The sequence below is a fragment of the Colletotrichum aenigma genome (genome assembly GCF_013390185.1).
Source record: "Colletotrichum aenigma strain Cg56 chromosome Unknown KSG_Cg56_contig09, whole genome shotgun sequence".
Lineage (NCBI taxonomy): Eukaryota > Fungi > Ascomycota > Sordariomycetes > Glomerellales > Glomerellaceae > Colletotrichum > Colletotrichum aenigma.
In genome coordinates, this window is record NW_023500915.1 from 4,342,620 (window position 1) to 4,353,839 (window position 11,220).

General features: G+C 50.5%; 2 protein-coding genes across 2 annotated transcripts; both read right to left on the minus strand.

Annotated features, from left to right (window-relative positions):
- Positions 1-3,879: 3,879 nt before the first annotated feature.
- RTase-4 (putative RNA-directed DNA polymerase from transposon BS) lies at positions 3,880-5,877 on the minus strand (the record flags this gene model as incomplete). Its single annotated transcript, XM_037329087.1, has 1 exon — positions 3,880-5,877. The coding sequence occupies one exon, from the start codon at positions 5,875-5,877 to the stop codon at positions 3,880-3,882; it is 1,998 nt and encodes a 665-aa protein (XP_037172845.1).
- Positions 5,878-7,721: 1,844 nt separating this feature from the next.
- On the minus strand, positions 7,722-9,326 carry CGCA056_v013846 (uncharacterized protein; the record flags this gene model as incomplete). The annotated part of the gene is made up of 3 exons (XM_037329088.1): positions 7,722-8,303; positions 8,628-9,103; positions 9,176-9,326. 3 exons carry the CDS (start codon positions 9,324-9,326, stop codon positions 7,722-7,724), a joined length of 1,209 nt encoding a protein of 402 aa, XP_037173483.1.
- Between the last annotated feature and the right edge of the window lie 1,894 nt (positions 9,327-11,220).

The following is an 11,220-nucleotide window of genomic DNA, read 5'->3' on the forward strand; positions in this document are numbered from 1 at the left end:
TGACAAAATTCAGCAACAAACAAAGGATTGAGGGACTAACCTTAACAGTTAGGAGTCTAATCCCTAAACCAAATTTGGTTTGACAATTGGTTAGGATTGGTCGAAAAAATCTGCGCACGGTCCTGGTTTCTTATCAGAAAAGGTACAACACCAAAAAAATGGTTCGCCTATAGTAAAAACGGTCCTTGAGATACATTTCCTTCTCACAAGTGACCTTGTACGTAATCACACATTCATTTCTTAACTCGAATCACGCAATCCAGCACAGTAACCAGATTCCCACCTTAGAAACGGTTATAATACCCCTTCAGCCCAGGCATTAACAAGTCATTATGTACCTGCATAATAGCCCTAGATACATGTATCTATGTTCATGATAATTCCAATCGTATGAACTCCAGTACTCGACGTCCTGATGTCTGCGATGCACGCTTTTAGAGAGCTTCAGCTACATGATGACTACAAACTACATCTTCCATTGTTTTTTCTAGATTTTTTCCATCTATCTCATAATTGATATCGCACGAACTAGACCGACGCAGTAAGTCCAATATACTTACACAGAGATTGCCCACCTAAACTCCTCTACAGGTACTCATAGAACCTGTTAGCTACACCACAGTCCCATAATCCTTGTTCCCCTCACGTTCTCTAGGTATGTCTAACCAATAGTTGTGGTATTATTTGACCCACACTGAAACCCGCATAATCATTTTCGGTGTTGTGATCAAGTTACCGTTTTTATTGGCTAACCCACGTATGCGGTCTCCGTTCCGGATGTAAATCATCACACTAACCTAACCGTGGTCTCACCCTAGAAATCCGTGACTTTAAGCCTTGTATTGAATGGACTATCTCAAGTTCTACTGCCTTTATTTCTTCTATATAAAGTAGTACATTCCTCTGATGAAGATGTGATCCTAATTCCACATCAACCTTCACTTTTTTTATCAGTAATATCAAGCATCCCTTCCTAAATCCATACATCAACATCACCATGACAGGCACCTCAGAGGGGACGCTGAAGCGTGGCCGGGGTCGTCCGCGGAAGCATCCATTGAGGCCCGAAGATACGCCTCAGCCGAAGCGTGGACGTGGTCGGCCTCGAAAGCGTCCTCCGCTGGAGCAAACTGGTCATCATGTGAAGCTCCGACGCGGTCGGTCGCGGAAGCCTCAGGCTAGTCCTCCCACTGCGACCCCACCGTCTGGACAAAAACCACTTCCCAGAGTTTCACCAGACCCATCTTTCTCCCCCTCCCGTCACATTCGTCACCTATCCCTCGACTACATCTATCCAAAATATTCTTCTTTTTCCTCACCTGAACCCGAAACGCCTGTCGATAGTGCACGAAATGGCACCGGCACAGACTCCGGCCCTGGTTTATCGTTTTCGAAAGATATCTCCAAACCAGCCCCTGCAGGTCCCACGTCTCCTGCCGCCGGCGTAGGTCCCACTACTTCGCCATCTACTTTATCTCATCCCATCAACAAGATATCTTCGTCGACAATCCCTCACATTTACCCACCGTCCAGGGACAGCGAAGCTCTTCCTAGAGCAATGATGCAAATAAATGGTATGTGTAATGCATTCTTGCTATGTTTTTGTAACTCACATTAGAGTTCATATTAAAAATGGACTTGCTAACAGGTTAGGTAAAGCTCTTGACACTGCAGAATGCCCTTCCCTCCCTTTCCGAGAATGCGTCAAGGCCTCTCCTGAACTATTTTGCACCACTACCTCCTTTGCACAAGGCGATTGCCATTCACCTGGACCCGGGTCCTCGCAGTCGTCCGTCTCGTTCAAGTCACAGATTCCCATAACACCTGTACCTTACTCACCAGAGCTGTCATGTACGACCCCTACAGCAGGAGAAAGGGATTCGTGAGCATAGCAACCCTTCTATATGAAGTTGTAGTATAATATCGTTATTGTATAGACTTTGTCGATCATCAGAACCATCATGCTACAGTGATTGAAGACCCTCTTGAATGTAGCTTGCGATTGGTCGTGAGAAGAAGGACATAGGATATATCCAGATAGAGTTACTTCTTGTTTAATATGTAGATCTCGCCTAACAGTTATGCAACTACTATCTTAATACGTCACCTCATTAACAATCGAGTCAACCGAATATCATACAATGAATTTTCTACTGTTAACCTAGTGCCTAGGTCGAAAAGAACTTCGTTCTTACGATGAGGTAAGTTTACCTGTCCACAATATCAGGACACTAGAACGAGTTAGGGTGGCAGTAATATTCCACATCGCTAGCAACAACAGTGCCTGTCTGAAGGCCCTCTCTATCCGTCTATGTTATAATGTTCTATCGAAAAAGGTTAAGAATAGCGGTGTATTTAATCCGTTGGCTACGCAGTTAGTATGATAGGTGCGGCCCTATCCTCGTAGTATTCATCAAGCGACGCCCCAGCAGAGTTCCAATCGTTAAATTGAAATTCGCAACGCCGAAGAGGATTGAGGAATGTAGAGGAAGAGGGGTCTAGTGAGGAATCTCCGCAGTGTGGCGAGGTACATCAGGTCATCGCTATAGTATACTGAGAGGTTCATAGAGATTAGCAACCTGCTTTACGATAACCTCAGCACGCAGAGGATATGCGAAAAGCCATCCAAAAGCCCCAGATTGAAGCTAAGTAACGCCACCACACATATGTGCCGTAGTCTATTCTCACATACGCTTGAAACCGCGGAGAATGAGTTGGCAGCAGTGCATAGGTGTAGTGTATTATAGTAATTAATGGATAAAACTAGGATGAAGAACCATTTGCGAAAAGACGAGATGGATTAATTGGTGTTGAATATGGTGGCGTAGGTGTGCAGACCACCCCAAAAGAGCCGTGTCTTTCCACTTTTCTCTTCCTGAGATATGACCGAAATGATTGGCCCGAAATGGTTCCCAGTTATTGCTTTTGCTGCCCCTCCAGCCAAGCTCTCAGGGATCACTATCCCATGTTCACAATCTCCAACGTCTCAGCCGCAGCCGCTCCTTTTAACCATTTTCATTCGTCACGTACGGTTTTCGAAACCCACTCAATCAAACAACTCCCGACACCGTTCTGTTCCCGAAGGAGCCGACACCTTAACCGGATAAGAACCTTATGTAGCTGCGGTGGGTCGTGATACCATTCACACCATTTCGTGGCCAATGAAATCGGTAGAAACCGATCTACACTCATACGACGTCCTCACTCCCTACCACAGTCTTACACCTATACAGATTTGCAGCAAAAGACACGTCAATAATACCCAGAAGCATGCTAAGCCTGATCGCTACTTCTGGCTTATTTATTCTACCGTCGCTGAACATGACGTTTGCACTTTTCAGTCTGGGAACACTACCCTCAAACTGCATTCATTTTTGCCTTTCCAATCTCAGTACCCTCGTTCATGGAGTAACCACGTGCCCTTCTTCCTCCCCATATCTTGTTAATAATTTCTTCCACCCTTCTTCCCTATCTGTCGCATTAAAGCCACCATCTTGCTAGCATTCGCCGCCCATTGCAGCTCAATCCAGATATCGTCCGTTTGGAAACAGACCGAACAACCGTTGCGTTTCGTCTCAGCTGCGTCTATCGCAGTGTTGTTGTTGTTGTTGTTGTTGTTGTATTTAACGCCGTGGCGGCAAGGGCGCAGCCGCCCTTGCGGCCGACCTCCCGAGGGGTATATGGCGTGGAGGGCCGCAGGCTCAAGCTATATACTCTACAGTACACGCCTCTTCCTAACGTCCTCCAAATCTTGCCCATAGGCTACTATGTGTTCTATCCGTCCCTAGTTCCCGCTGGTTCCCTGGTTCCGTTATACTCGTCAGTTCCTCTACGAGGGGGGGGGGGTTCGTTACTAAGGCCTAGGTTCAGACCTAGGCCCTAGTACCGCGGGCAGATCTTCCGGAAGAAATCTGTCACGCAGAGAAAGGCCTGGAAGCCTTCATGATCAGTGATTAGCCCCTTGTAGTATCGATCCAGAGATCCTATTGGTCCTATAGGCTCCTGTGGACTAGAGGGGTGGAGGGTGGGCCACTGAAGCCTCCTCGCTAAGGTCTTTCGGCAGTAGACTAGGTGGTCTGCCTCCTTTGCCTCCCCACAGGAGCAGGTAAGCAGTGCTTCTGTATGGTTAAAGCGTTGATGGTATTGTTCGAAGTCTCCATGGCCTGACCGGGCTGCTAGGAGATGATGGAGTATAGCCCGTGGCAGGGCTAGTTCAGGGGGGCAGGCAAGGGAAGCCTTAAGCCCTAGTTGGGTATAGCGGGGTGTTGCATCTTGCTTCCACCATTTTCTATACTGGCGGCATATACGTTCTCTAGCTAGCCGTTTGATCCCTGACAGGGTGGCTAGTTGGCCCCTAGGGGCTGGCATGGTTGTGCCCTCCTTGGCTAGGCTGTCTGCTTCCTCGTTCCCTTTGATGCCTTCATGCCCTGGGGACCAATGGGTTCGTATGTCATACGTCCTAGCTGCCTCTTGGATCTCAAGGAAGGCCGCTTGTGAGGAGTCTGGGACCCTGCCTCGGATCCCCTGGATAACGCTGGTATTATCGATACAGATATGTATAGGCTGGCCCTGGGAGGTAAGGAGGGCCCGTCGGAGCCCTGCCCTCGCCCCCTCAGCCTCCCCATCAAACACTTCTGCTAAGCTGAGGCGGCCGCAGCCCTGGGCTATACGTTTGTTCTTACGGTATATAACAAAGCCAAACCCTGTAGCGCCATCAGGGGCCTTAGAGCCGTCTGAGTAGATAATAGTATGCTTATCTGGCACAGTCTTAAGCCAGGCCTGGAAGATCCTTGCTGCTGCTTCCTTCGTCTGTGTGACTATAGGGTGGTGAGACCCTAGGGGGTATTGCGGCTGTAGGAGTGCTGGCCTTGGGCACCTAGGTAAGAGGCCAGCTGTTCTTTGGAGCCTGGTCTGCTGCCGCCCTGGCTGTAGAAGCCTTGGGACCAAGGGATGTTGTTGGTCAACCTTCTGTAGGCGTGTAGCGAAGCGTAGTCGCGCTGCCTCAAGGGCCACCTCTGCTGTTGGTAGGCCAGCATCTCGGATGAGGGCACTGGTTGGTGTGGTCCTCCAGACAGGTAGGATAGCCCTTGCTGCTGCTGTAATAACTCTTCCGACTCTACAGGCTAAACCCTTCTGTCCTGTGCCGACTATACTGGTGCTGCTGTTCAGGGCTGGTCTGGTCAAGCCTGCATACCAGGTCTCAGCTCCATATAGGGCTATTGGGAGGGCGCAAGCAATAGCTGCTTTTCGAACTGCAGCTGCTGGGAGCCCCCCTTTTGTGTTTGTAAGGTGCTGTAGGAAATAGGCTACCTTCTTTGCTGCTGCTACTTTTATTCCTACATGGTGTTGGAAGGTGAGTCTCCTATCAAACCAGACCCCTAACCATCTTATAGGCTTTATTGAGGCCTTGATAGTTAGGCCTCTGGCTTGGATATCTGGTAGGTCTGTTGTCTGTTGATGTTTTCTGCTGAAGTGGATTGCCTCACACTTAGCTGGGTCAAAGGCGACTTTATTTTCTGTTCCCCAGCTGAGGATGCTACTGATCTCCTGGCCTAGGGCTGTAGCGTTCTCTTCTAGCGAGGGGCTAGTAGCTACTAAGCCTATATCATCTGCATAGCCAAACCGTAGCTTCCGATCATCAGCTAGGATATCAGCTATATAGAGCAGGAAGAGGATAGGGGATAGTGGAGAGCCTTGCGGTAGTCCACAGGATAGAGGGAAGTCCTCTGTAGTAGTATCCTCTAGCCTGACGCAGGCTGTTCGGCTAGAGGTGAAGGTGTAGATCAGTCTGATCAGGCTACTAGGCCAGCCCTGCTGTCGTAGCCTGACAATAAGTCGGTTTCGTAAGACGGAATCAAACGCCCCCTTGACGTCCATTGTTGCTAGCGTCGCAGTAAGCCCTGTATCTAGAGCCCTCTCAATCTCATGGGTTAGACAGGTTGTCAGGTCGACTGCAGCCCTCCCTGGTAGGGCTCCAACCTGCTGTGGGCTGGCAACCCCTTCTAGGATAGTAAGGTAGGCCATCCTCTTTGCTATCAGCCGCTCTAAGCCTTTGCCTAAGCAGGACAGCAGGGATATTGGGCGCCAAGACCCAGTCTTAGAGAAATCTGTTTTCCCTGGCTTCTGGGTCATGACAATTTCCGCATTGCGGAAGGGTCTAGGAAAATAGCCTACTTGAACGCAGGCCTGGAAGAGCTGTTGTATAGGCTTGGCTACTAATCCCCAGGTGCATTGTAGCAACTTTGTAGTAATCCTATCAGTCCCAGGGGTTGTAGCTTTTGTCAGAGTAGCCTGGCGTACTTCCTCTATGCTAACTGTATTCTGCCAGGGTATAATACGACTTACAACCACTGGGGTACTAAAAGGGTTCCCAGATAGGTCGTCTGTAGCACTAAATCGCTCAAGTAGAGCCTTTCGCAAGGCTTGGGCTTTATCGTGGGTATTGCTGATCGTCTGCCCTTCCACTATTAGAGGCGGAGCTTTAACTGCTAGGCTAGACTTCCGCCAGCCTATAATTTTATATAGGTCTTGGTCTGTCTTAGCCTCTTCGATCTTAGCAGTCCAGTAGGTGCGTTTCGCCCTTCTCACAGTTGTTAGGAAGACTTTTTGCTCCTCTAGGATAGGGGGAGGTATGACCAGCCCAGGTTCTTGGGCCTGTTGGCGCCTAGCCTTAATAGCAGCTTGGTGGGCTACTGAGCATTCTTCTGTCCACCAGGGGGCTCCCCTACCCTGATTAGTCCGTCTCTTGCCTACAGCTTGAATAGCTGTATGGAAGAGGCTGACCAGTTGGGCAGCTAGGGTGTCCAGCTCTGCTGGGTTGGGCAGTTCCCCTAGAGTAGGTAAGGCTGTAGCCCCAGCCTTTACTAGGTCGATCAGCCGTGGTAGGGCTGACTCCGGGACTGAGAGCTGGTTATCCTGGCGTCCCTGTTCCTGGGCCCTACTCATAGGGATAGTTGTTGTGATGGCTTCGTGGTCAGCCCCTGGGTGTAGGTGTGGGCGTAACACTGAGGGTGCTTGGAGGCATCTTTCCATTACCTCGAAGCTGCTAGTATTTACTACGAAGAGCTGGATTCTGTTAGCGTTAGCATCTGGTCTCGCTGTGGTAAGCGCCCTATTTCTTCTTGAAAATAAGTTAAGTATAAGGCAATAATACTAAGGGGAGCAGTAGACATAATTAGAGAGACTATCCATAGCTAAATCACCTCATATACTCATTCGATGCGGTACTAGAGTTATCCAAGGCCACTATGGCTTCACGTGCTAAGTCCTTAGTGTACTTGACTACTCTCTTCATCTCTTTAACTTATGATAGAGAGCATAGACAGACACTTGCTTTAATCATAGACACCCAAGATATTAATACTGACCTATCATGAGAATCAAGCCGGCCACATACAGAGGAAGGTAAAGGGGGCAAAAGCATATGAGAGGTTCAATATTAAAACGAAGAACAAGTAAATTATGCACATATTAACCAACCCCACGTAGTTGTAACGACTCTTCCGTTTTTCTTTTCTTTTCTTTTCTTTCTGTTGAGAGAATGGTGAGGGCTTGGTCAATTGGTTGGCTGGTTGGCTGGTGGCTTGGTTGGTTGGTTGCTTGGTTAGTAAGGTAGATTAGGAAACCGCGAAAGCAAATCAGCCAGGGGAGTGGAGGGGGAAAGAAGAAAGAAAGAACCATTATGCTTACAGCCTTTGATGCGATCAATAACTTTTACAATCTCATGATATACACGCTACGCTCTCATGGAAGCAGTACGTCACTGCATTAGCAAGACCAACAAACTGGCTGGAGACTTGCAGCGCTGCTGATACCGAGCTAAACGTCTTAGCTTCAGAAGTCTCTATGATTCCGCTCAACAGGCTGGGCATCCAGAGAATTATGTATAAGATAGGACAGGATTTCAGCAGTATCATGCGCTTAATGCGCCGCTCTGACGTCTGGGTCTGCTTTTTGGTAGAAAGATTAGCCATCATTGCAGCCGTGACGTTTGACGATACACCGTCTTTTGCGACGGTGGTGTCTCTGCTGGGGTTCCATCTGTACTCCAGGAGGCGGGAAGCTCCCCACGGTTGAGGAATACATGACTGGCTTGCAGTCCCACCTCCGCTGTTATATTCCGCAGTATCTTCTCCGTTGGTGAAATCTGAGCAGTCCCTGACTCTCTGAAGAAGCGTTGCTGTAAGTGCCTGTGTAGTTTGTAGAGGACGTCGTTCACCTAATGCCCTAACGTGTGTTTGTTGCTCCCTGGTGCCTAATCGACCAATGCCCGCCCCCCTCGGTCCGAATACCTGGCTCGTATCCGGACTGGTTTCGTTCTGCCGCGACGTCTCCGAGCGTACCGTCGTGTGTGGCTTCTTTTCCTTGTGGACTCTGGCCGCGGAAGGAGCACGCGGAGCCAACGGCCCAGCTTGCTGCCCACTTTGATCATCAGCAGCACTGCCGCATCTGCTATCCGATTCTCCTAAATACCTAGTTAGAGCGTACTCTGAGGCGCGGGAAAGGGAACACTTCGTACGTTTTGCCCGGCTGTCTTGCAAGCACCTCATAGGCGTACCCCACATAAGCCTGGTTGGTGTGAAGTTTCTTCCTCGTGGCTCGAGTATGGCCATTGTCGTCGGGCGTACTGTTAGTGATCCGGTATCGCACGAAAGCCAGGACGTACTAGCGGCGGGGCGAGGACGTTGGCTGAGATAGCACCAGACGAAAGTGTAGATGCAAACGGTAGTGGATATGATCCACAGACGCCAGACATAGGTGAGGCCAAGTCGAAGGTTGGGCCGGTCCCGCGCAATCCAGCAGCAGTTCCCGCCAACTGGCTCTATCACACCGATCCTAGCAGCCAAGGCACTAGTAGTAATCGGAATAAGCCATACGCAGCAGCAGATTGAGAATCTCTTAAGTGATGAGCTGTCCGCCATACTTGTTCTCTGCCATATCACCAGAAGCGTGGCTATAGCGATGGCGAGGATGGAGAAGTCGGATGCTTGCGTTGAGAGCTGACTAAACACGCCGTTCAAGACGCACGCTATTCCGCGTTGTAATTCCTGGTCCCTAACGTAGATGATCCCCGATATAGTGTTATTAGCTGAGTTAATGACTTCTTTGCGTTGATGGTCGTCTTGGTTAGTGTCTCATCCCGCTTAACATTGACGTTGATAGGAGAACACCTTACCAGCAACCATGAGGTTAAGGACGAGGGTGTGTCGTAGAGACCGGCGTCGAGTATGGTGAAGACCAATCAAGATTAAAGCGCTCGAGGTTGCTAGGAACGAAAGACTACTCCCTAGGAGGGCTAAGGACGCCACCAGTGAGTTGAAAGCCATTGTCAGCTGACGGGCCATACAGCTTCACCCCAGCACTAGCCAAGCTGCGCACGCATGATCTCCTCTCTCTCTCTCTTCCCTTTTTTTCCCCCTTTAGCCTGTGCGGGGACTCTCCCCGCTTTATCCTTTTCTTTCCCCTCCTTTTCCACACGACGTACGGATAGCAGCATCAAAGCTCAGGCGAGTCAAAGGCTATTAGTGAGATAATTAGGGTTGTGCGTGCGTTTGAGAAGGTTACCGGTGTGAATTCGAAACCCCCCCACCCCCCAACCAAGCAGTGATGACGCCTATACCGTAAACCTCCCGAGCCGATGCATGCTATTCCCTAACGCTTCGGCCTATGATGTCTCACTTGCCGACTATATCTCCACCTTCGACTCCCTCAAGCTTGACAGCCTAGGAGCCATATGTTACATGTTCTAAGTCTCGAACGAATACTACCACGGTACGATCGGGCTGTCCCCTCGGGAATATCGCTAGAAGAACATCGGGTATTCCATGCTAGCACGGAGCACGTCGGCGAGCCTCCCCAAGCTTTCCATCTCCCATCTGAGCAGCGCGGGTGGTGATATGGTGACACACCGAAGCCGCATAGCCACAGGATCAGGCTGAAGGAGATCTCCCAGCGAGGGCGCACAAGCCTCGAAGGAAGTGCGAAAGGCGTGTATGTTGGCCTACGACGGTGTGTGCTCGGCGTCGATGATATCCTCCCTGCGGAGAATCCTGAGGTTCGGGCACGCACGGGCGGGGCAGCCGGCTCACGCTTACCTCGCAGAGGTCAACCTTGCTCAGGACCAATTATTCTAGCGTAGTTGCCGACGGGGGCCGTCCGTCATAAGATACAAAGCACGGCGCCTACGCTGATGTGGAAGTCGAACCTGGCGGTGGTGCCTGCGGCCGGATAATGGCACGACAATCCGGCTAGCCGCCTCACGGTTTATAAGCCTGGCACTATTGGCCGAAAGTATCATCCGACGTAGGAGCAAGACTGTAAGGTCTCCGAGTGCTAGTGTCGTAGCCGGTCTATCACCCTGCTAATGCCCGGCCCGGTCGAAGGTCCGTATCTCAAGCGTCTCCAGAGCAGGAAGGCGCGACAATAGGACGGCAAAGGCGCCGGCGATGCCTCTTACATGCAGCTCGCCGACCGGCTGCCCGGAGACCCTGGTGTCCTCATGTGCCGGTGCCAGCTGCTTGCTGCCTCGCCTACGTGGCATCCGGCCGGGGGGGTGTTCCATACTCCGCTGCCGAGTGACGCAGCAAGGTCTCCGACCTTCATGCACTCCAGCGCTCACACACAGTACACACCAACGCGACGTACTATGTCGAGATGGTCAGGGCCACTCGGTAATTTGTAATGTGCGATGTGTCCCTAACGACGGCTGAAGGTGCTAGGGGCTGTGATAGGGACGGTCCAGCGCTTGTAAGCCATATGTTGAACTGGTCTCTGTCCCGTGAGACAGACTCTGGAAGGCTGGGCAAGTTGCTGACCCTTTCTCAATCAAGCCCGAGGTCTGCTAGGGCAGGACGGTGTCTATGATATTTCGTCGTTCCTATTCGTCTACCATAGGCATGCCGAGTTACTATATGTGACGTGGGGATTGAAATAAGGAAAGGAACCCATGGGTAGGATGAACGGGGTTAGAAATCAGATATCCCACAACGTAAGACGAGAGAGGCGGCCAGACGCAGCATGTCATGAAATCCCAATGCCGTAAAGCTTTTCTCCTAATACACTTGCGGTTTCTTTGTTAGTCCCTCAGGTCGGTTTAGCCTATTCTGCGATCGGGAATGTGGAGCGGACGGGACCAGTCCCACTTTACAGCACCACGCAAGCATGGACTGAGAAAAGGGAAAATCCGCCCCTCTCCGTCTCTGAGGGTCAGCCCAAGGCCTC